Source organism: Zalophus californianus, chromosome 17, assembly GCF_009762305.2.
Source record: "Zalophus californianus isolate mZalCal1 chromosome 17, mZalCal1.pri.v2, whole genome shotgun sequence".
Classification (NCBI taxonomy): Eukaryota; Metazoa; Chordata; class Mammalia; order Carnivora; family Otariidae; genus Zalophus; species Zalophus californianus.
The window spans coordinates 1193259-1218623 of NC_045611.1; the positions used below are offsets into that span (position 1 = coordinate 1193259).

The following is a 25365-nucleotide window of genomic DNA, read 5'->3' on the forward strand; positions in this document are numbered from 1 at the left end:
TTTCCCGGAAGCAAGCGTGAACGCACGTCGCTACAAGCCTGACACGATGCTGAAGGCGGCTCCGATCACAGGCCGAATGCCACGCCGTCCCTGTGACCTGGGCCCACACTGCAGCTGCTGCTCAGGAGAAACCTGCCTGATTCTGCTCCATAGAAGAGAGCACAACGAAGCTGGCCTTCCTTCCCCTGGAACTGGAGCACGGGCAGACGAGAGCTTTACTTAATGTTACATGATTTCTAAAACCCTGACTTAGGTTTTCAACCATGTGTACTTTGGTAATGAGTCTCTAAAAGACCAGCAGTAAAACACCTGGCAGAAAAAAACAACAAAGACAGCATTTACAATGAAAAGGGTCACACCTGCCAAGTTCCTGGACTCTGGTGACAATCTCATGGGGGCCTGGAGGAGGGTGGGCAGAGGCGGACCGACGAGGCTCCAAGAACAGCTGTAGAAGCTCTCCGAGCTCAGAGGAACCCACAGGGAGGCAAGCCCCCCCCCCCCCCCCCCCCCCAGGCGCACGGCCCTGGCAGAGCTGACACTCTTCCTTCACGGAGCAAAAAACCAAGGAAAGTTCATGCAGAGAGTCTGAAAGGATCCTGGGGATGCCATTCTCAGTCCAGGACAGGGGACAAGCATAGGCCAGCAATGCCTGAGGGAACCTACGTGCCTCTGCTCTCCAGAGCCCGTGGCTCACACAGCTGGGGACAACTTAATACTTTATCAAAAGGGAAGGAAGAGACCAGAACTGTTCTTACACTGTGTCTCGGACATCTCTGGTGATCCGGTAATTCCAATCCCGGAAAACTTCATTCTCCTTGTCAAACTCCCGTTCATCTTCACCAATGGTCACCGTAAACCTTTTCTCTTCAAAATCAGGCTCCTGTTCTTTTCGAATGGTTGCTTTTTTTAAAACCTACCATTGTAAGAAAAAGTCAATGCCGGTTACCGTTAAGAAAAGCAAAGGGAAGCCTGTCCTGGTGTGACCTGTGGAGCCTCGGCCAGGATGGCCGAGTGGCCCGCATGCGCGGTGGGGGAGATGCACCTCAGCTCTGGGCCTGGAGCGCGCGGTCGCTGCACCTGGCAGTCAGGACAGGCCCGCTCAGCAGTGCCACGGAGCTCGCTCACATTCCAGAAAGGGCTGAGAGAGCTGGCCACCTCCTAGAAATAGTCCTGACACTGAGCTGGGGAGCCCCAGACAGTCACTTCGTGAGGAAGCCCAAGTGCGGAGAGGAAGGTGAGGCTGCTGGTGGCAGAAAAGCCACATGGAGTGGTTCCAGTCTCAAAAGAAAGGAAGGGTGGTGGGGTGTGTGCTGAGCGAGGGAGAAGGGTTTTGTCTTAGTCTGTCACCTCCCTGGAGAGAAGTGGGGGCTCAGCAAGCAGGCCTGGTGCCGACGGACCACTAGCCTGACAGCCGGGGCCACGGTACGGAGTGAGGGAGCGGGAAGGGAGGGGAGGGCGGTCTTGGAAGAGGGCAGCTCCTCCACAGGCAGGGGCCCCTGCGCTAAGTCCCCAGGGAGCGGGACTGGGCGGCCAGCGGCTGGGCTGTGGGCGCTGCAGCACCAGCTGGGGTGTGGTCTGCTGCTGCCCAAGCCAAGGGAAGGCAGCAGGCCTGTGCTGTGACCTCACGCACCTCGGAGAGGTCGACAGACATCAGTTTCCTTTTGTAACTCTTCAGAGAAATCAGACAAATATACCCTCACTTCAGAGACTTTACTGGGTTTTCAATCCTTGTCCCTGAATCAAAGAAATGCTACTTTTGCTCAAGGAGCGCTGCTAGCATTTTCTTCTCGGGCTGTCTGGTTACCTCCTTCGCGTGCCGGAGTCCTCGTTCCCAGGCACTCTCTGTGGGGGGCTCTGGAGGGGGTGGAGGCAAAATTTCATCAACTACTGGCCCACCCTATTAAAAAACAAGAAGGGAAAAGTTGAGAAAGCAAGCAAAACTTTAAAATTTATAAAGAAACGGGAGCAAACACCCCAGCAAGAGCGTTAGTGGTTGCACACCACCCGCTCTCCAAGCCTCAGTCTGGCCCCGGACCCACTGCCCTGCCTGAATCTAGAATTACCTCCACATGGAGACACGGAAGCATCTGGAAGGCGACTCAGTGACTGTGTGACGTCACAGAAGTGCCTTTTTAAACAAGGTGTGTTAATGTGCTGTAAGCTGAGGATTCAGAGAGCTTAGGTGTCCCATCTGCTAGCAGTTAAAGAAAAGAGGTGTTCACGCACCCATGGGTTGGCAGGCATCAGTGGGTGAGGTCCAAGAGGCGGGGCACCATTAGGCGGGAAAGGTTCGGCTTTGGTGATTAAGGAATAGTTGCCCTTGTCGTTGACTCCGGGATGTATAAACCTACAGTTCATTCCCCACGTGCAGTTCCCTATGGAGACAAAAGCCGGGTCAGAAAGGGGAGAAGGGAACCAGAGCTCACGGGTCAGCTTCCTGCTCGCTCTGCCTGCAGCAGCAGCAGCCTGGGGGCAGTGCTGGGGTCAGCGGCTCTACGGAGGGCTGGGCAGGCCCCCCCCCCGCCCCCCGCGTGCTCCAGGGCTCCTGCCGCAGCCCTCGCTGCCTCGCTAGCTGCGTCACCTGAGCATGGACAGGTCCCAGGGCAGGCGGCTGCAGCGGCAGAGTCGAAGCTCAGAGCGGGGCCGTGCGGGCCCACTCCTCACGCCTGAACCGGGCGCAGCAACCAGCCCCCCCCACGCACAAGTTCCTGACAGGCGGGCCAGGAAGGCGTCGGGCCAGAGCGCGGGCTGAGAAGCCTCCCGCGAGCAGGACCGCCTAAGGGCTCCCGAAGGGCTGGGGTCATGTGGTCGAGGAAACACAGCCCCCGTTCCTAAGTCACTCTGGGAAGAGTTCATCGCCCCCTAAAAACAGTGAAGTCCCAGAGCTTCCCAGACAATCCGAGGCCGCCCCCTGCTCTGTGAGGTACACTGCACCGCCAGCAGGGCTCCGAGGTGTGCGTGCAAGATCCTTATCCTGACTCCAAACACTGCGATCACCTCAAGAGTTCTGCGTCTGTCTCAGGGCGTCTCTACCAGCTCTGTAAACCTGCATTTCTCCCACCAAAAGTCTCACAAACCATCCCAGGATACTTCTGTGCTTGAAGATGTGTGCGAGCGCCAAGATATGGAGGACTGAAACACACCGGGTGTTCATACTTTACAAAAACACAGTAAAAAATGTCCTCTTTTAGAATTCCTCCCTAACAGAACACCAAGATGATTCAAGGAAACCACTTGACTTTTCAGAGCAGAAGGCAAGAAGTCCAAGTTTTAATTTAATCAGTAAGTGAACCACTTTTTAAAAATTTAATCTGGGGGGGGTGCCTGCTCAGTTGGTGGAGTGTGCAACTCTTGATCGCAGGGTCACAAGTGTGAGCCCCACGTTGGGCGGAGATTATTTTTTATTTTATTTTTATTTATGTATTTATTTTTTTAAAGCTTTTATTTATTTGACAGAGAGAGACACAGCGAAAGAGGGAACATAAGCGGGGGGGTGGGAGAGGGAGAAGCAGGCTTCCTGCCGAGGAGAGAGCCCGACGTGGGACTCCATCCCAGGACCCTGGGATCATGACCCGAGCCGAAGGCAGACACTTAACGACTGAGCCACCCAGGCGCCCCCGGAGATTACTTTAAAAAAATAAATAAATAAAACACATGAATAAAAATAAAAATTTAATTTTTTAAACATGTAATATCTATATAAGAATAAAAATAAATATGGCATAAATATCTAATTTTAAAAGCATTTTCAATGGGTTAACATATAGTTCAATTTGAAACCATCTTTTAATATATATTCCCTTCTAAATGTGATATTCCACTTGAATGTTTCTATCAACAAAACACATTTTTCCTTGTATAACATAAAGAGAAATAATCATTTGGTATTTAAGAAAAAGCTAAATTTGACATCATGAATAAACTTGTATTAAAACCAACCTAATAACATACTGATCTGAATTAAATGCAAAATAAAGTATGCTTAAAATTAATTCTCTGGAAATGCAGAAATGACTTTTAAAATTCTTAAAGTGTTAGAGAGATCACATAAGTCAGAGGCTGGGAAATATTACACTATGAGGGTTTCAAATCCCAGAGTCTCAGAGAGCTTGACAGAAAACAGACCTTGTATGCAGTCCTGCATCTAAATAAAGGGCTGTCAGGCCCTTCCCCATCTGTCACAGAGCTCGCACGGTATCCTCACTGATGTGCAAAACTCCAGGTTTCCGTAAGTTTTTTAACCTAACATATGTACCTGGGTGGTGGATAAGTGGGTATTTGAGAATCACTGTTCTTTTTTGTATGTAAAATATATTTTTTAAAGATTTTACTTATTTATTTTAGAGAGAGAGAGTGCGAGTGTGTGTGTGTGGGGGGGGGGAGGAACAGAGGGGGAGGGAGAGGGAAGAGGAAAGAAGCCCAAGCAGACTCCGCACTGAGCGTGCAGCCCAGCACGGGGCTTAACTCACGACCCTGAGATCATGACCTGAGCTGAAACCAAGAGTCGGATACCACCCAGGCGCCCCTATATGTAAAATATCTTCAAAACGAAACCAAAAACATCACCCAATGAGCCCACTGACAAAAAAGATCTTTTCTTGCTCCCACAGGCAGGGGGAGAAAAGAGGAACAGAAGAAATCAGTCAGGAGTGCCAGAGGCAAGAGCAGCGAGTGGCCTGTGCCCCGAGACTCCGGTGGGTGACAGGAGCTTGTCCTCGTGGACCATGTGCGCCTGGGTGTGCAAAGATCCCAGCTGGACATGTCTTGACTCCTGGCCACCAAACACAAGGAGAAGGTTGCTCCAGGCAGGAGGAGAGGTCTATAAGCACCTACCACCAGGACAGATGCCCAGCACACGCAGGGAGGAGGGAGCACAGGGGCTGTCCACTCCCAGTAGCCTTTTGATTTTTTTAAGATTTTACGTCATCTCTACACCTGATATGGGACTCAAACTCACAACCTGGAGATCAAGATTTGCACACTCCATCGACTGAGCCAACCATCCACTAGCCTTTTTTTTTTTTTCTTTATTTTTAAAGATTTTATTTATTTGACAGAGAGAAAGACAGCAAGAGAGGGAACACAAGCAGAGGGAGTGGGAGAGGGAGAGGCAGGCTTCCTGCTGAGCAGGGAGCCCAAAGCGGGACTCAATCCCCGGAGCCTGAGATCATGACCTGAGCCGAAGGCAGATGCTTAACGACTGAGCCACCCAGGCGCCCCACCACTAGCCTTTTTAAAAGTGGATTTTTATCTGTGTAGAAAAAAGCCTGGAAGGAAACACCCCAAACTGTTGGATGGTAGAAAGACTTTTATCTTTTACTGTCCTACTCTCTGTCAGTATGTATTACTTTCACAATTTAAAAAATCATTTTGTTTAAGGAAAAATATTCTCGAGAAAATGGAGGCAAAAATCTTGTTTTAAAACTATATGGTCTTCTACTTCCAAATGAAACTTCACAAACACAAATTTATGTGGACTGTGACTCTGACCGGGGAAAGAAACAGGCTCCCAATGATGTAACGACTCCACATGAGGACCCGGACGCGAGCCAGCAGGGAACAAGGAGAACTGGAAGCATGGTCACGGCGGCAGGACGGGGGACAAGATTCTTCGCAAAGGCACTAATAATGTTCGATTTCGTAACTGAATGGTGGGCATCTTAGGTACTATTGTTTTTTTAATCATCATATAAGCCTGAGCAGACACTGTTATTTTATATACGTGAAATATTTATAGGTATGAAATAAAAGTAACACATAAAAATATATCCAAATACTCTAAAAGGTATTCAGTGAAGTCTCCATGCTTCCAGGGCCCTCGACCAGAGACAGTTATCAATTTGCTGGGGATGGATCAATCAATCAATCGATGTATCCACCCCCATGTTTCCCCCGCTTCTATTGTACCCTGTGTGTTGACCCTTGCTTCTCTCACTAAATCACAGATCCATGAAAAAGGAACCTGTGTGTGCATTACCAACACACCCATGACCAGGGAGACACACACGACCTTTGCAGAAAACCTACCCAGTCCTTCCACAGCCATCAGAGGAACTGAACCCAGAGATGATGGGACACCAAAGCCACGTCTCCTGTGGCAGTAAGCTGCTGCTCACAACCACACACCTGACTGATCCAAGGACCCAACCCGTCCCTCCTGCAGCATGCAATGGCAGGAGAAGAAAGCACATCTGTGGGCACACTCGCGAGTGCGTACGCGTGCCGGGTCCAGAAAGACGACCAGAGTCGGTCTGACTGGTTGCTGGTACGGCGCAGGGCTGGCCTCGCCTAGGGGCTCTTCTCTGTGTCTGTGAGGCGTCCTGCTACCGTGTTATTTCTAAGTAAGACACAGCGGTCCCATTTTCTGTTAGTCTAAATAACTCAGAATAGAAAATAAATACAGGAATTGTAAAAATCAGGAGGTTTAAAGTGCTTCATGGTTTTAGGAAATTATCACTGAAAGGCAGGATATGTAAAAATGTAACCATTCAATATTAAGGACAAACTGAGAATCTATAAACATGTATCCTAATGGGCATCAAGTCCCATGGACCATCACGTGCAAGTTTTTAACGACAGAACACAAACAACTCAGGATTACTTTCCTTTCCCATTTCACCGACAACCAGTCACCTCTCGGGGTATCTAAGATATTTTAATTTCTCTAAGGAATACCTTCATTGTGCTAGCTGAAATAATTAATATCTGGGCTGCTTCTTTGTAAATAATGTAGACTTGAAACCAGAAGTTCTTTAACTTCTAGGTCTTAGGAGCCCAAAGCATCACAAATGGGTCGTATCTATTTACTATAGAAATTAAGACTGAAAAAATTTAAAGACACAGTATATGCTATGTGTAACTTATGGTAACAATACATTAGCATAAATGTTTCATGAAAGATAACTTTCAAAAATACTTAATGACGCGAGCAGAATTCTCTTCCTTTTTGCAAACCTCTTTCAAGCTGACAGGAACACAGAAGACAGCGGTTCTCTCTTGTCGGCTTCTGCATTCAGTTTGCCAGGAGAGCTCATTTGCGCTGAAGTAGGTGAAGGTAAGCCAGCCTCAGGCCAACTCTGCAGCGACTCTCGCATGCCCTTGAGGCCACTTGGACCTTGTCAAGCAAGGCTTCTCAGCCGTTACTTGCTGTGCGGGGTCTGTAACCCTCGCACTGAACATTTCTGACTGTTCCACAGATGCGCACTGCTCCGCCTCGAACTGCGAGTGGACCTTCTACGCAGGTGTGATTCTGGGACACCATGCAACGGTCATCTGGAAAAGTCATTAAGCACCGCGGGTGGAGATTCAGGCCCTCCAAAATTCTGACTTTCACGTGAGAGCCCAAAGCTCATCGTTAGCAACAGACACTGTCAGCTGTTCTACTGGAGGCGGTGGGCTCACTTTGTTTCGGAGGAGACCGTGCTCTGTGTCCTGCGGCGGTCCCTGCTCACCGCGCAAGCCTTGCGTGCCCTCCCTGGAGATGCGGCTGGCGCCTCCCTGTGTGGCTGAGGGGCTCCGGGAGCGCTTGCATCTCATCAGGCTGGATGTGGGAAAGACCAGCACTGTGGGGTCTTCCTGGAGCGACGGACGTGCTCTACAGCTGGATTGTGGTGACGGCCACACAACTTGGTAAATTTAATAAAAATCATTGAATTGTATGCTTAAAACACATGAATTTCAGGGCATGGATATTATATCTCAATATATTTTTTTAAAGACCTGTACTCAAATGCAGAATTTAATTATAATTCTTCCTGCTCTCTTAGAGACATCATTAAGTGAAATTGCTATTACTCCACTCCAAGTGTCTGGTGGTCAATACCCAACTACTAGCAGGCTCAGGACCACAAAAGTAGTTTTGACCTCAGGGTCCCTTCAAAGGATTTTAAGAACCTCTAGGGGTCCGCAGACCACATTTGAAGACCTGCTGCTTTAAACATAAAAGAGAATGCAGGGATTCAAAAACGGGCAATGAACATTTCTCCAATGAAGACAGACTGTTCAAAACGCCAATGGACCCATGAAAAGATGCTTACCATCACTAATCATTATGGAAATGTAAATCAAAAGCACAATGAGATACCATTTCTCATCAGGATGCTTGCTATCAAAAAGAACACACTAAGTGTTGACAAGGAGGCCCTGGGTCCTTGCGCACCACGGGCGGGGATCCAACGTGCTGCTGCTGCGGCAAACAGCATGGAGGCTCCTCAAGGAATTAAAAATAGAATCACCATATGATCCAGTAATTCCAGTTCTGGGTACACACCCCCAAAATTTGAAAGTAGGGTCTTGAAGACACATTCGCATACCTATGTTCACAGTAGCAAAAAGATGGAAACATCAAGTGTCCATTGTTGGATGAATGGATGAACAAAAATGTGGTGTACACACAATGGAGTACTAACCTAGGAAAGGAAGAAAATTCTGACACCTGCTAAAAAACAGATGAACCTCAAGGACACCAGGAAATAAGGCAGTCACAAAAAAACAAGAATCGTATCATTCCACCCCTATCAGGCACGGAGAGTAGTCAAACTCAGGGGCAGTAGAATGGTGGTTGCCAGGGTCCGCTGGAGGGAGGAACGGGGAGTGATTGTTGACTGGCTACAGAGTCTCAGTTTTACAAGAGGGAGAGAAATCTACAGATGGATGGTGGGGATGGCAACAAAGTAAATGTACTCAGAGCCAGGAACTGTATACCTGAAAATGGTTAAGATGGTAAACTTTACATTAGGCATATATTACTAAAGTGTGTGTGTGTGTGTGTGTGTGTGTGTGTGTGTGTGTGTGTGTGTGTGTGTGTGTGTGTAAGAAAGGGGGGAGAAAAGGGGGAGAAGAGGAAGGAGCAGAGACGAGGTCTGTATACCTGAAAATGGTTAAGATGGTAAACTTTACATTAGGCATATATTACTAAAGTGTGTGTGTGTGTGTGTGTGTGTGTGTGTGTAAGAAAGGGGGGAGAAAAGGGGGAGAAGAGGAAGGAGCAGAGATGAGGTCTGGCCCACAGAACGGATGGGCAGTACTGACAGCTGGCTCAATCAGAACCCAAAGTAGGACACAATTTAAAGAAAATGTTATTTATGCTTTTGCAGATAGTACTTTTTATCTTGATGATTCAACTTAAATACACTAGAAGTAAAAATACACCACAAACAAAATACTGGTGCTTAAAAATGTTTCCATTTAGGGGCACCTGGGTGGCTCAGTTGGTTTTAAGTGTCTGCCCTCAGCTCAGGTCATGATCTCAGGTCCTGGGATTGAGTCCCGTGTCGGGCTCCCTGCTTTGCGAGGAGTCTGCTTCTCCCTCTTCCTCTGCCTCTGCCTGCAGCTCCCCCTGCTTATGCTCGCGCTCTCTGTCAAATAGATAAAACCTTTAAAAAAATGTTTTGGGGCGCCGGGGTGGCTCAGTTGGGCGACTGCCTTCGGCTCGGGTCATGATCCTGGAGTCCCCAGATTGAGTCCCACATCGGGCTCCCTGCTCGGCAGGGAGTCTGCTTCTCCCTCTGACCCTCCCCCCTCTCATGTGCTCTCTCTCTCTCTCTCTCATTCTCGCTCTCTCAAATAAATGGATAAATAAAATCTTTAAAAAAAAATTAAAAAATAAAAAAAGTTTCCATTTTTATTTCTAAGTACATTTCATTGTCAGTGGTCACAAACGCCAATGTATCCATTTGGGCAATTAATGATTAATCTGCAGAAATCTTTTAATAGAAATACAACTAACAAATTTTCTGAGGAAGAATTTTTCCTAAAGGGCGCCTGGGTGGCTCAGTCGTTAAGTGTCTGCCTTCGGCTCAGGTCATGATCCCAGGGTCCTGGAATCGAGCCCCGCATCGGGCTCCCTGCTCAGCGGGGAACCTGCTTCTCCCTCTCCCACTCCCCCTGCTTGTGTTCCCTCTCTGGCTGTCTCTCTGTCAAATAAATAAAATCTTAAAAAAAAAAAATACACATACTCTTAAAAAAAAAAAAGGAAGAATTTTAAATTAAGATAGAATTCACATACCATAAAATACCCCAAACTACAGTGCATAATTTAGTGAGTTTTAGTATGTATGCAGAAGGTATGCAACCATCACCCTAGAAGGAAGCTCCGCACTCCTTGGCCATCACCCCCACTGCCCGCTCCCACTCCCTCCCTCCCTGCCCAGGCTCTGCGGCCTAGACAATGACCAACCCAGTTCCTGCCTCTATGGAGCCATGCTGGATGGTTCGTATAGATGAAAATGCACAAGAGGGGGGCCTTTTGTGTCTGGCTTCTTTACTCAGCAGAATGTCCTCAAGGTTCATCCATGCTGTGGGGTCAGCACTTCATTTGCTTCATGGAGGCATAACATCCCACCGTGTGGACAGCCCACGATGTGTTTAACCATTTATGAACTGACGGACATTTGGGTTGTTTGCACCTGTTGGCTACTTTGACCACTGTTTTTATGAACATTTATGTACAAGTTTTTGTGAGGATGTACGTTTTCCTTTCTTGTGAGTAGAGACCTAGAAGCATAAGTGATCGGATCACTGGAGAGTTCTACCCTTTCCTGTTCCCCAGGCCGCCACACTGTTTTCCAGCAGCTGCACCATTTCGTGCTCCCACCAGCAGTGTGTAAAGGTTCCATTTCTCCACATCTCATCAAATGCAACAAACTCCATTTTATTTTTAAAGTGACTTCTCTTGCTAATAAATGGAAATTATACGGACTCATCTCAAATTAATACTAAGCTTATAAACTGAAGGTAAACAAAAACATTTTCACCCAAAAACTCTCCTAAGAAAAGAAGCAAAAGATAAGTTCTAAAACACCCAAAGAATCAATTTCTTTCTGTACTGTATCACACCACTCCGAGGAATAAACAAGTAAGTATGGGCAGAAAAGGTAAATATATACTTAAAAGCAAAGTCTGAAACAAGTTATTGATTATGCCCAATCAAGTTGCAAAGAGGGCCGGTTGCCACTAGCCTCGGATTTCTCTGCAGAAAGCCCTGCCCACTGGCCTTTGTCTCTGAAACCCAAGCTGAACATTTCGTTGGACTGTTGGAGGGGACCTCCCTCCTACTGCAATGTGGCCCTGGGGACCATGGGGTCCCTGGAGATGGTGCCCAGTCCTTGCCCACGAGGCATCTCCCAAGGATGCTGATTTGCAGTCCCAGCAATAACTTCACTTGTCTGTGTGCTTCTGTTGCTAAATTCTGGAAATAACTTCAGTGCTGTGACCCCACGCACCTGGATGGGAATCTCTCTGGTGTGGATGGAAGGCACTGCCTCCTGCCAGGGGAGACCCGGGCTAGTCCTGACGGGCTGGCCAGGATTCTGAACCACACAGTTTGACAACAGTGCACATACATCTGCATACACATGTACGTATTGGTCTCTTTCTCTTTAATCTAGAAATTTCAGAGGTGGATTGACATCATTTATGCCCACATAATTATGGAAAAGAGGTCTTCTGCTTAAGTTAAAATTTTCTGAAATATTAATGTTTCAAATACCAAAACTTTTTTTAAGTAGGCTCCATGCTGAGCTCCAATGTGCGCTCTGAACTCAGGACCCTGAGATCAAGACCTGAGCCAAGTTCAAGAGTCAGACACTGAACCAACTGAGCCACCCAGGAGCCCCTCAAATACCAAAACTTTTAAAGAACTGTTAAGAACTGACTTCCTAAAACATACCACAAACTTCTCTGCGTTCTCAGGGTGACCATGCTGCCCACGACATCACTGGCAGCCGCCCTCCTGAGGGCAGAACACACAAGGCTGCATAGTGGAACTCACCACACGCACGTCTACCTCCAGTGAGTTTCCACTTGGCAGAAGCCATATCCGCATGTAAACGGCACAGGCCAGGAGCACTCGCCCTGGGGAGGGAGCTGACCTGTGTCCTGAGCACACTGGCTCCTCGGTCCCCGTGCACCCTCTGCACCACATCATGTTGGGTGTAGGGAGAGGGTCCTTCAGGGGCCACTCAGGGCAGAGCCTGGCCTCTCAGGAAGATGGGGACTCCACCGTCCCCTACGGTCCCCCCCTCCCCGTGCCATCCACAAAGCTCCCGTGAGCCTCATCAAGTGCCTCTAAGAACTGAGGTCCAAGACCGCTCTCTGCCCCTCAGAGCCTCCCCCTTCCTTCTGGCTTCACATCAGAATTCTGGATCCAGGAGAAAGAAGTCTGGCCTCCGGAGCAGAGAGTGAATATCGTATACTTTGTACCTTGAACCTGGCCTCTGAATGGTATGGAATGTGATATTGGTGGAAGAGGAGTGGATAAGGCTGTCACATCTGGAAAAGAAGTACAGGAAGCTCTGGTGAAATTCAGACCGTACGCGCAGGCTGGGCCAGCGAGCAAGGGCACCCAGGGCCAGAGCGAGCCTAGGACAGACACAAACATCTCCTACCTAGGCAAGGAAAATGTGGGACGACTACTGTCACATGGCACAGAAACCCTTGCACACCAGGGTTCCTGCTGCCATGGCCGGGTCGGCCCCGCTCGTTTATAGCCACTTGGTTCACACCATTCACCTTCCCAGAGGGAGTGGACCTTGCTGCACTCAGAGCCCCTCCATTCCAAAGGAAGGGTGTACTTCGACACATTTAGCAAACAAGTGGCACCTTTCCTTACAGAGGTGGGAAAACGACTGCCCTGGTGCCTGGGCCATCTGGCCTGACAGCAAGGGCATGTTAAAGCTACGGTTCTGCTAGAAACAGCTGGGCTTGGTACCCCAAGTGTGAAAAGGGCGAGGCTGGCCCGCTCCGTCAGTCAAGTGAAGCAAGGACCCCCAAAACACCGATGGCACCACTGCCACTAACGGTCACAGTCTGGCCCCAAGAACAGCCGTGCACAGCTTCAGGGCCGAACCAGCACCACAGCCCCGGGAAAAGCCAAGGTCACACAAGGCCCCTCAGACCATTACCTTTCATGAAGAACCGGCAGGTGGGTCGCGGCCTCACCTTCCTGTCACTGGGGTCCTTTACTTCGCCCTCCTCCAGGTCATCATCCTGAAACAAGGACAAGAGGGCTTCAGAGGGAGTCGCCAGAACCAGAGACAGCAGGTGGCAGCGGCAGCTGCCAACACGCAGGGCTTCGCATTCCCACAAGACTCGTGTCTTCGCTGCTCAGCAGTTCACGTAAGCGTCCACAACCTCAGGTCCCTCAGCCAGCACGATGGCCCGCTCCTAAGACCCAGGCATTACACAGGAGCACCACCTAAAAACACGCTGCGGAGTAGGGAAGGGAGGCGCAAAGCAGGGTTTCCCCACACTTCCCTTCATCAGCAATGCCGGGCAGAAAACAGTTACACTCCAGGTTTTTAACACTTTCTAGGTTTAAACGATATTTATAGAAAATACTTATGCTCCTTTCCAAATTTATTTTTATTGATTTGAGAGAGAGGGAGAGAGTGCATGCAGGGGGGAAGGACAGAGGGAAAGAGAGCGTCCCAAGCAGACTCCCCACTGAGTGCAGAACCCCCTGTGAGATCATGACCTGAGCCAAAATCAAGACTCGGACACTTAAACAACCAAGCCACCCAGGTGCCCCAAAATATTTTATGTTCTTAAAACTAAATGCTGTGGGGCGCCTGGGTGGCTCAGTCGGTTTAAGTGTCTGCCTTCGGCTTGGGTCATGATCTCAGGGTCCTGGGATCCACTGAGTTGCATGTTGGGCTCTCTGCTCAGTGGGGAGTCTGTCTCTCAAATAAATAAAATCTTAAAAACAAAAACAAAACTAAACACACCAGGGCACCCGGGTGGCTCTGTCGGTGAAGCGTCTGCCTTCAGCTCAGGTCATGATCCCGGAGTCCTGGGATCAAGCCCCAAGTCAGGCTCCCTGCTCAGCGGGGAGTCTGCTTCTGGCTCTCCTCCTGCCCCTCCCCCTGCTTGTGCTCTGTGTCTCTCTCACTCAAATAAACAAACAAAATCATAAAAAAAAAAAAAAGAACAAAATGTTCTGGTATATTTCAAAGTGGCTCCTTAAAAAAAAAAAAATTAAACACCAACATCCTCCAAAAGTCTAGGGCTGGGGAAGAGGGAGGTCAGACTCAGACCCAGGCCCTTCTCTTCGCAGTCCAGAGCTCCTTGGCTGTCAAGCTTTTTTTTTTTTTTTAAAGATTTTATTTATTTATTTATTTATTTATTTGAGAGAGAGAGAGAATGAGAGACAGAGAGCACGAGAGGGAAGAGGGTCAGAGGGAGAAGCAGACTCCCTGCCGAGCAGGGAGCCCGATGCGGGACTCGATCCCGGGACTCCAGGATCATGACCTGAGCCGAAGGCAGTTGCTTAACCAACTGAGCCACCCAGGCGCCCCGGCTGTCAAGCTTTAACATGATGCAGAGCCTGGGTGGGTCTCACCCTCAGGGATTCCAAAGGACAGCCGTGATCTACTGCTCTGTGCCCTGTCCAGCCCCCACTACCCTAGGGCCTCAGTCACCACTGACCTGCAGACACCCACCTGTGCCCCACAGTTGAGACCCCAGGCCCAGGGGTCACCTACAGCCCAGAGCCAAGTATGCAGCCGCCCTGCTGACCTCTCTGGTGGGAGGTCCAAGATGGAGCTCCTCATTGCCCGTGTCCTAGCCTGTTCCAGGGCAGTCAACTCAAGGAGTCACACAGGGCAGGGTGTGGGGGTCATTGGAGCATCTCACCCTCTCCTGCAGCATCACCCTCATCCAAAATACTGCCCAGTTCCACCTGGTCTAGGAGCCACTTCCTACCTGGTGCCACCCCACTCACTCTTGACTGCCCACACCCAGTGACCTTTCTGACCCTGGCCCGCCTTCTTCCTTCTCCGCTTCTGTTAACATGCGGCTCATCTCATTTTCAGATGACAGGTGAGTCTCCTTCCTCAGGGCCCCCCAGCTCCCTTCGCGACGGGTTCTGGCAGCACAGGTCATGGCCACCGCGGCTCTCTCTGCCTGAATGGGAGCTCTACCGGGCTGGACTGTGGCACGTACAAGCACAGCAATGGGCGTGTAGTCAATGGTAAGCACTTGTTGAAGGAAAAAATACTGAAGTCAAACCCTGGATTTACAATGACTTATTTTTAAAGCTTAGGTATTTGTATCATTTCTGCCTTGAAAATATTTACTTATTAAAAAAGCATTTTAAGGGCGCCTGGGTGGCACAGTTGGTTAAACGTCCAAGTGTTGGTTTCGGCTCAGGTCATGGTCTCAGGGTTGTGAGAATGAGCCCCATGTTGGGGGTCCATGCTCAGCATGGAGCCTGCTAGAGACTCTCTCTATCCCTCTGCCCCTTCCCACTGCGCACACATGCACTAATAAATAAATCTCAAAAAAAAAAAAAGGCATTTTATATACTGAAAAGAACAAATGCTGGAAAGTTATATCCTTTAAGAACTAAAAGATGACTTATTTTCTTTGAAAAAGATTAAATAATTTATTCAAGGACTTTTTTAGGTCCCCAAACGTACTCATCTTCTAACTGAAGTGTGTCCCCTTGGAGCACCAGCACCACCTCCCCACTTCCCAAACCACAGGCTGATTTCCTTACGTCTCAGAGGAAATGTGTTTCCTTCATGCGAGGGACAAAGCAGCGCTCTCCTCTGGTTCTTAGCATCTTCTTTTTACAACTGTCCTCACAGTGATGATCACAATGCTAACACCTTCCTGTGGTGTTTACATAGCTCAAATGGAGAGCAGATTCTTCATGGTCATTAGGAAAACAAACTCTTATGAAAGGTTACAACCTGTTCAAATCTCTCTGCTTCACTTGGAAATTAAGGCACAGGAGTTGCGATGAGGAGAGCAGGTCTGCAGTCAGGACTCACAGCAAGTGCACTAGATCAGATTTAAAGAGGTATTTCTGCAAAGCTGTGACTTTTAATACTTGGCAGAGCACAAAGGAGAACCACCCACCCATCTTCAGACTGGTGAGCAGTCATATGAGCCATATAAAGGAGTTCTGTGCAGCTGCTGAAAACGCTCTGTAACAGACCTAGCAACGCACGGTAAAGCACCCGCGATAGAACATCCACCCGGAGAACGCCCACTGGCCGCTGCCCCCCAGCCCCCACACCTGCTAGGATGGAGACGGACAGCTGTCCCCGGTGCTATGCTGGGTTTATGGTCTCCCCTTTAATTAAAAAACAAACAAGATCAATAAATCACTCGGCAATATAATATCCCGAAATTTTCAACGAACCATTTAGTATGATGGCTTTTCAACTGATGAAAAATTAAAATGAGTTGTTAAATCTTGCAGAGTTTCATGCAAACACAGATCAAGAAAGGGGATTCTAAAGTCAAATTCACACCGCTCAGTTGTTGGTGGCTATCATGGTGAGTGTGTAATGCATGCGGATTCTTTCAGATTACCTGAATCACCTGATCATGTGGCTGCAGGCAGAGACAGTAGAGAGTGGGAGACAGGGAGAGGACCCAGTGGTCCAGCCAGAAGCAAACTGGTGCGTCTAAACACGGGACAGCACCCTTGACACAAAGGGAAGGAAACACACCAGAGATGGGACGACGCGAGTCGGAAAAGTCAAAATCAAAGACCCACAAATACGTATCCGAGTGGTCGTCAAACCCAGATGGAAGGAATGGCTCTGGCAAGACCCAGCAACTGCAGGAGAAAGGAAGACCTTCACACGGTAGGAGCTGATGTTGGTGGGCTCCACCCACTCTTCTGAGAGATGCAGAGGCAGAAACCAAGCCACAGGTGAGTCTGCTGTTAAGTGTGGCTTCCAGAACAGGTGAGAGACTACGGATTAACTAAGGCTCCCTGGGGCTTGGATGTCAGGGACCCTCGGCCCCCACTCCACAAACAAGCCAAGGTGCCATAAATAGTTGGCCCACGCTGTGTGCAAAACCCCACCCCTACAAGTACCACAAAGCGGTACTTGCAGAAAGGTATTTGCACGGGAAGGGTATTTTGGCAGCACACCAAACATATATAAAGGTCATTCAAGGTCTTAGTCACAAATTGTGTGGTTTAGACAAAAGAATTTTAAGGGTTTATTGCACAAATTGATGTCATCATCAGGAAAACTACCAAGAGGGCAGAAAAGTTGGGGACGGTGGGGGTGACCCCACCGCATATCAGGTCACCTGTCCCAGTGACCCAAAATCTAAAAGTGAGAAAAAAGGCAGGACAATGTCTTATGACAGAAGAAAAAATACTTGGCTTTTTAGACTCTTCATTCAGCTGTTGGGCAATTCAGGGCCGGGAGGCTGCAGAGAGGAGGCAGGCAACAGGGGGGTGGAGGGGGGGTGCTCTGGGTCCCAGGGAGCGTGCTGGGCAAAGAAACTCTCAGGGACATCAGTGAATGCATATTTTTGAGGTGTAAGCCAAAATGCACATTTCCTCCTCATAATGCATCCAGGTAGTTCACTTTTGATGAGCGGGCTTGAAAGCAATAAGCCAAAACACCCTCTGGGATGTATACTTTCCATGAGGCCAGAGGCTACTTTGCAGGGATTCACTAAAGGGGATCAAGCCAAAGGACTGGTGAGAGCAGGCTGTTCCCAGACGCAAGCGCAGACCTCTGACAGTCAGAGGGTGGGGCGCAGCTGGGAGTGCAGCCGGCAGGGCCCAGAGCAGAAATCGGCAGAGAAGCTCCTGGAGGGCAGCCGTGCTCCTGTGAGGCTCTGAGTCACATCCACAGTGCCTCGCCCTCCCCTTGCTGAGGTCTGCCTGTCTCCAAGGGGGGTAACAGGTCCTGCTCTGCCCGGTCACTCTGGTAACAGTACAATGACCCTGGTACATCACAGGGCCCAGAGGGGCTGAGACCAAGAGGCACCATCTGTGGCGCGGGGAGGTGGGGAGGCTGGTTTTGCACAGCTGAATGAAGCTGTACTCAGGTCTCCTCAGCAGCACTGTTTCCAACTAGGCTGGGGGCCCCTCACAAGAAGGTGCGATGGACAGCAAAGCCAGCCAGCCAGCCAGCCAGCCAACCAATGGTAGGATCTGAGGGCACAAGAAAGACAAACTAGATTTTTATTCCACATGCTTTTTCTAGGGAACCAGCCAATTTCTAGACAACGGGCATTTTCCAGGGCTGGCTCAGTTCAACCCAAGGTCCCACACGACTACACCTAAGTAGTGGCAAGCCCGCTGGTGCGAGGACAGCAGGGTTCTCCAGGACCTGTAGGGAGACACCTGACCCTATATGACCATGGAAAGGTAGGAAAGGAGCTGAATTTCCCCCTAAGACTTACTCAACAGTTGAAGCAAGAACTCACAACTGATCCTCTCTGAATGGGACACAGGCTGCCAAGGACCCCAGGGCCATAGCATCCTGGTAATCAGGAGCTCCCTCCTCATTTTCTTGGGACGCAACAAAGCCACGCTTTTCACTCTGTGACACTGAGAAACCACATTCACAGGCAATCTCAACCAATAACTTCATCTTCTGCCTAAAATTTCACCCAAACTGATGAACTTGAGTTTCACAGCATCTCTTCCCTTTGGTGACCCTGTGGTAGAGGTACATTTTCCAAAACTGGAAGGGACGCATAGCTGGAAAACCTAAGGACACCTGCATAATCACATCCTGACAATACCCTTTTAAATAAAATACCAAGCAAAGATTATTAACTTAGTTGTGAAAGATAAAAGATCTAAAATTCTGAGCTTGTAAGCACATACCCGCCCCCCCCCCCACAAAGTTCTGTTCGTGTGAACCAAAGTTAGATAAGCAATGTTTAAAACCCTATAAATTTACCAGGCATAGCCATGCCCCACCACCACGGTTTGAAATGGACTGAGCACATATGTACCAGCAGCCAACTAAGAAGTGTGGTGCTTACCATGAACCAATGGCAAGTGCTTCACTAGCAACCTTTTCCCTCCTCCAACCCAAAACATTTGTGAGACCTATTCCACACACCTTTCATTGCCATGACTCCTGGACAGGCAGCATCTCCTTCCCTGGGGTACTTAAAAAACCCCTGATTATTTCAATGTGCTCTATTCCTCTTTCAACTCCTTTGAGTAAAAGTATTACTCAGCAGGACTTTGGGCTCCCCCCACCCCCAAAACTCAACTTTTTTAAAGATCATGATTACAAAAGGAGTGCCTGGGTGGCACAGTTGGTTGACTCATGGTTTCGAGATCAAGCCCCACGTAGGGCTCCTTGCTCAGTGGGGAGTCTACTTAGGACTGTCTCTTCCCTCCCCCCACCACAAGCAAGCACTCTCTCTCTCTCTAATACATAAATAAATCTTTAAAAAAATGATTACTAAAGAGGCAAGAATATGCAATGGGGAAAAGTCTCTTCAACAAATGAGGTTGGGAAAACTGGACAGTAACATGCAAAAGAATGAAAGTGGAACATTTTCTTACACTATATACAAAAAACAAACTCAAAATGGATTAAAGACCTAAATGTGAGACCTGAACCAATAAAAATCCTAAAGAAGAGCACACGCAGTACTTTCTCTAGCATCGGTTGTAGCAACATTTTTCTATATATGTCTCCAGAGGCAAGGGAAACAAGCAAAAATATACTGGGACTTTATCAAGATAAAAAACTTTTGCACGACAAAACTGAGAGGCAACCTATGGAATGGGAGAAGATATCTGCCAATGACATATCCAATAAAGGGTTAGTAATATAAAGAAATTATAAAACTCAGTAACAAAAAAACAAATAATCCAATTAAAAAATGGGCAGAAGACATGAACAGACATTTCTCCAAAGAAGACCCACAAATACCCAACAGACACATGAAAAGATGCTCAATATCACTCACCATCAGGGAAATGCAAATCAAATCCAGAATGAGATACCACCTCACACCTGTCAGAATGGCTACAATTAGCAAGTCAGGAAACGACAGATGTTGGCAAGGATGTAGAGAAAGGGGAACCCTCCTACACTGTTCGTGGGAGTGCAAGCTGATGCAGCCACTCTGGAAAACAGTACAGACGGTCCTCAAAAGGTTGAAAACAGAACTAACCTATGACCCAGCAAAGGCACTACTGAGCATTAACCCCAAAAACACAAAATACTAATTCAAAGGGATACATGCACCCCTACATTTACTGCAACATTATTTATAATAGCCAAGATACGGAAACAGCCCAAGTGTACATCAATAAATGATGGATAATGAAGATGTGGTGTAGGCACACCATGGAATACTACTCATCCGTAAAAAAAGAATAAAATCTTGCAATTTGCAACAACATGGATGGAACTAGAGAGTATAATGCTAAATGAAATAAATCAGTCAGAAAAAGACAAACACCACATGATCTCACTCAGACGTGGAATTTAGGAAACAAAACAAACGAGCAAAGGGAGAAAGAGAGAGAGGCAAACCAAGAAATAGACTCGTAACTACAGAGAACACCCTGACGGTCAGCAGGGAGGAGGTGGGGGGCTGGGGGAACAGGGGATGGGGATGAAGGGGTGCACTTGTCTTGAGGAGCACTGCATGATGTATGGAACTGTTGAATCACTCTGTTGTACACCCGAAACTAGTACTACACTCTATGTTAACTTTCCTGGAACTAAAATAAAAAACTTAAAAAGAGAGACAGATCATGATCACAGTCCTTTCAATAGGATTATACATCATAAAAACCCAACCCATCCGTGTCTGAGAGGATATGTTAGTGTTACCTTCTCTGTAACCTGAAAGTCAGAGTATTTAAATAAATTATAGCAAAGTGTGATGGCTTGATCCAAGGCTGAGGTGTTTGGAGGCACAACCCCCTATGATCCATTCCTAAGGGTCTTTTCAGGGACACCTCCAAAGACGCTCGGCCCAGCCGGCACCCTTGCCAGAGGACGGGCTTAGGGACAAAGATAACCTAGAAGAACAGACAAAACCTAAAGGGAGCTTCTGGAGCTCATCAGTCTCAAGAACTTAACAGGAACTGAAAATCCACGATGGTTTTAGTAGAATGTGACCTCAAGTATTACTTAAAGATAGCAAAAAGAAAGAGAGAAATGATCTTTTTAATTGTTACACAAACCTAGAGCTCAAGTAAACAAAATCAGGGTTAGGGATTTTAATACACTCCACCCAGGAGCAGCAGACAGGGGAGGGTCCACAAACTTCCGCCAGCTACCAAGTGGCAGAACCAAGTTTTCTGAATCTAGCCTGGTCCCCCTCCTTGGTTTTTGGCACTCCCTAACTACCAGAGTGACTGCCCCCAGAACAGTCCTGACTTCCCAGCCCTCATGCGTCCTGTCTCCTGGACGCCTTAGCTCCCCTCACCGTCCCAGCCCCGGCAGCCCGGGCACTCACGTCAAGCTCCCCATCGTCGAGCTCCCCATCATCCTCCTCCTTGTTTTTCTCCTTGGCGGTCTCCAGGGGCTCCTTGTCCTCCACGCTGTGAATGCCTGCAGCCCCCTCGTCCCCAGGAGCTCCTTCTCCCTTCTCCTCCTCGTCCTCGGCACCGGCCTTCTCGGTCTCGTCCTCCTGGCCAGCGGGGGCTGGCTCCTCGGGGACCTCCTCATCATAGTCTAACTCATGCTCATCCAGGTCCCTGGTGACGGACGAGGCTTCGTCCCTCAGGTCGCTTGTGCGCTCTTCCTCCCCCCCGTGCGGGGGGCTCGTGGGGCCCCCGCTCAGACCGTGAGCCTCGGACTCCTGGTCCTGAGCCTCCTCGTCAGAGTGACTCTCCTCCTCCCCCCGGCTCAGTCCCGGGGCGGCACTGCCTCCATCCTCCAAATCAGCTCCGTCTAAATCCTGATCAGACCCGCTCTCCCTCAGAATGTCATCGTCCGAGAGCCCCTGCTGCTCCTCTTCTTCGTCCTCCGGAGAGCGAGGGTCCCGTTCAGGGCTCTCGGCCACATCCATCGGTACCCACAGTTCTGCGCAAGGGAGAGAACACAGATGCACAGCAGTTAGCAAAACAGAAAGTCAATCTTGGCCTGGTTTTCTTGGCCCCATTCTCATTCCCGACCTGCAGGAGGGACCAGGACCTGCACCTCTCTTGGTCCCACACGGCTCCTCCAAACCCCAGACCCCACTCCACAGACCACCGCTGCTGGCTGTCCCAGCAGGAAGGACGCTGGCTGGCCCTGCACACAATACCTCCACAGGGCTGCAAGTACTCCCTAAGCTGTATGTAAGTGCTTCACATCTGCAGCTATCCAGCAGAGACCTGGAGTACTTCTTGTCACAAACACAACCCGGCAGGTAAACAGAAAGTGAGCAATAAGATACGCATTGCAAGGGACAGCTTTTTGGATTCTTAAATTATTTTTAAAATTCCAGAAAAGTTGCATTATGGAATGAGGCAACCAAACTAAAGGCACGCTGCTATTTTTCTGGAGCCGCCCTCAAGGGTCTGGAGCAGAAACCCTGGCCGGCCTTGTCCCCAGGTCATGGGCTATGTCCTGTTCCTGAATGCACTTCTCCAAGTATGGCTGCGATCGCCCCATCAGAATCACTCGGGATGATCTTTGAAAATGCAGACCTTGGGCCTTCTCACAGATCTGTATGTCGGGGCCACCAGCAGACACTTAGAAGGTGGCGTTCATCCGTGCATGCTGTGATTATCTTACAGAACAGTGGAGAACTATCATTCTAACATAGTATGTCACGGAAAAGACCTCTGGCAGAAAATTTTAAGTATCTGAGTAGTTTCCTATGTAAAAAGACCGTCATTTTAGAAGATTTTTTTTTTTCTATTTTTACTAAGCTAGACATAATCATATAGTGGACATTTTTTCATTTTCCCACCTCCATGCCCAATGACAGGACATTGTTCCCTTTGTTTTAAATGTAAAAATTGCGCAGAGTGGGACAGGAGTATATGCACTAAACCAACACCAGAGAGCGTTCACCAGTGCGGCCTGGAGCAGGTCGCTGCTGAACTAGTTTGGAATAAGAGGGACAGTGAAAGGCTCAGCGTTTACTTGATTCTTCAAAATTTTAATTTAAAATAATGTATGTCACAATTATGCAGCTTGGTATCTCAGCAAGATCTGGAAACACACACAGGAAATTATATACTTTAAAGAATTATTTTATGCATTTATATAACTAAAAACTAAAAATATATCTTTCAAATTTATACTTTTGAAAGGAGAACCTGTGTTTAAAGATGCACATACCAAGAGATGGTATCTTAACCTATAATTAAAAGGTTTTTTTTGCAGTTAATGGAAATTATTATAATTGAGTATACATTAAGACAAACCACTTAAAATTCACCATTTTATAAATCAACTAAATGGTCAGCAAAAGAAATCTACAAACCAATCAATCCATTCACAGCCACAGTTTTGAAAATGATTCACTTTTCAGTCTTCCTAACTGCACTATCCAGAGGTAGGACTATTGGGAGAATTTTTAAAAACAGTCAGTCCTCAAGGGGTGCCTGAGGGGCTCAGGCAGTTAAGCGTCCAACTCTTGGTTTCGGCTCAGGTCGTGATCTCAGGGTTGTGAGACTGAGCCTGGCATCGGGCTCAAGCTCCGCACTCAGCACGGAGTCTGCTTGAGAGTCTCCCTCTCCATCTGTCGCCCACCCCACTCCCGCTCATGCGTGCTCTCTCTCTCTCAAATAAAAAAGTCCACAAACAACGGACTCTGCTGAAAATCAAGGTAGAGCCCTACGCCCCACAGGGCAGCGCCTGTCCCTGTGCACAGCATACCTACCACCCACAATAAAGATAAGCAAGGTGCCCAAAAGCTAAGGGTTTTCTGCTCTCAGCTGTCGCAGACAGGGCCTGAAGGGAGCGGGGGTTAAGCAGCCACTCAGGGCCCCTTCCCCTTCCTTACCGAATAGTAAGATTTTCCTTTGTGCATGAGTCCTATGCCCATCTTTGCTTAGTTTTTATCACACTGCATATAAGAAATCTTCTTCACAGGAGGGCAGTGACTTTCATCTCCCCAGCTGCTGAATCTAGACCTGTACCCTGTGGGCAGCCGGTCACATGGAGCTGGTTACTGAACCTCAGACATCCTACTTGAAACCTGACAAATTCTTCTTTTTTTTAAGGGGGGAGGGGCAGAGAGAGGAAGAGAGAGAATCTTAAGCAGGCTCCACACCTAGTGTGGAGCCCAATGTGGGGCTCGATCTCAAGACCCTGAGGTCATGACCTGAGTTGAAACCAAGAGTCGGACTCTCAACTGACAGAGCCACCCAGGCACCCCCCGCCCAACAAATTCTGATTCTCACATTTTATAATCCAATGGCAACCCTGGAAACAAAATGACTTCTTACTTAAATCAATCAAATGTTATCTAAAATTGTATGTCAAACTAGTTTAAAAATCTGCAACTGATAAGTTGCAGAAAAACCCAAGTTTGCTACTGGCCTCCGAACATCCTACCCTGCTCACAGATACAAGCTCTCATAGCCTGGTAACAGCCCTTTTTCTGGGGCCCAGATGTAAACAGGTTTGCACTTTGGTTTCACTGTTACGATTAGATCCAAACTGCTTTTTATATTCTGGGAAACTGAAATCAAATCCTAGAGTAAGAAATGGAAGAAAAAGAGTACCTAACTTCAAATTACCTGAACAAATGCAAAAAGTGGGCCAGGCCAGTGGGCAGTTTTCCCCTTGGTGTGCTGCAGTTTTATGGGGCACAGAGACAGTGCAACAGTGTGGGCTCTGCGTTAAGAGCTGAACCCCAGCCCCTCCGCTTCCTAGCTTCAGGATCCTGGGCCAACTACGTACACTTGCCACACCTCAGTCTGTCTCTTCACCTGAAACACGAGGACAACAGTATCCACTTCACAAGGCTGTTGCAACAATTAGATGAGATAAGCCTGGTAACATGCCTGGCACAGGTTCCACATATTTGAATTTAAACTGAATTAGCGAGAGGACGAATAAAGGTAATCCTCAACTTCTAAGAACCAGACTCCTATCACCTCTGTCAGACGCATTTCCAGTCTCTGGGTGCACTTGATTAATTCATTCATGGTTTCATTTGACAAACAGCTCTCTACTCAATGGGAGACTCTATCATTGCAAGGATGTCTGCAATAAAGCTGACAGCCACCACCATCTGCTAAGAGATGACCCCTCTGTGTCAGGTACCTGACCAATCCTTCACATCAGCCTTCCAAATAAGCCATGTTCCCTGTCACAGATAAGGGGACCTAGGCCACATGGCCACTGAGCAGGTATCCTGGGACTGCGAATCAGGGCTGCTTCTAGGGCGTGTAGTCAATTACAGAGCCCCGCACTATGCATGAAATGAGCTGGTGCAACCTGCAGAGGAGCCCACCCCTGCTTTTTGCCATTGTTTCTACAGGAAAATGGGACCTGAGTTCCAAACTAATTTTATAAACTCTTTTCGAACAGAACCCACACATACTGGGGACTTCTACTGAACCAGTAGATTTTGCCTGTTTTTCCTTTCTCTCTTTTAAAGTTTTGTGCTGATCCATCTACAATTCTATCTTAGGCCCTCTAGAAACAAAAACATTCTCATGTACATAGA

At 48.2% G+C, this 25365-nt stretch overlaps 1 protein-coding gene across 7 annotated transcripts in view; it reads right to left on the reverse strand.

Annotated features, from left to right (window-relative positions):
* ZC3H18 (zinc finger CCCH-type containing 18) overlaps positions 1-25365 on the reverse strand; it is a 60391-nt gene that overhangs the window by 31367 nt on the left and 3659 nt on the right. For 5 of the 7 annotated variants that reach the window (XM_027618557.2, XM_027618551.2, XM_027618554.2 and 2 more), the window contains 6 exons: positions 21208-21776; positions 12903-12987; positions 12202-12270; positions 2227-2375; positions 1805-1897; positions 756-913 (listed from right to left, as the gene is read on the reverse strand). In XM_027618557.2, coding sequence (XP_027474358.1) covers positions 756-913; positions 1805-1897; positions 2227-2375; positions 12202-12270; positions 12903-12987; positions 21208-21762 — 1109 coding nt within the window. In that variant the 5' untranslated portion in view covers positions 21763-21776. Of the gene's footprint in view, positions 1-755; positions 914-1804; positions 1898-2226; positions 2376-12201; positions 12271-12902; positions 12988-21207; positions 21777-24430; positions 24623-25365 lie in introns of all 7 variants that reach the window. The other 2 variants (XM_027618553.2, XM_027618558.2) reach the window with 2 other exon arrangements.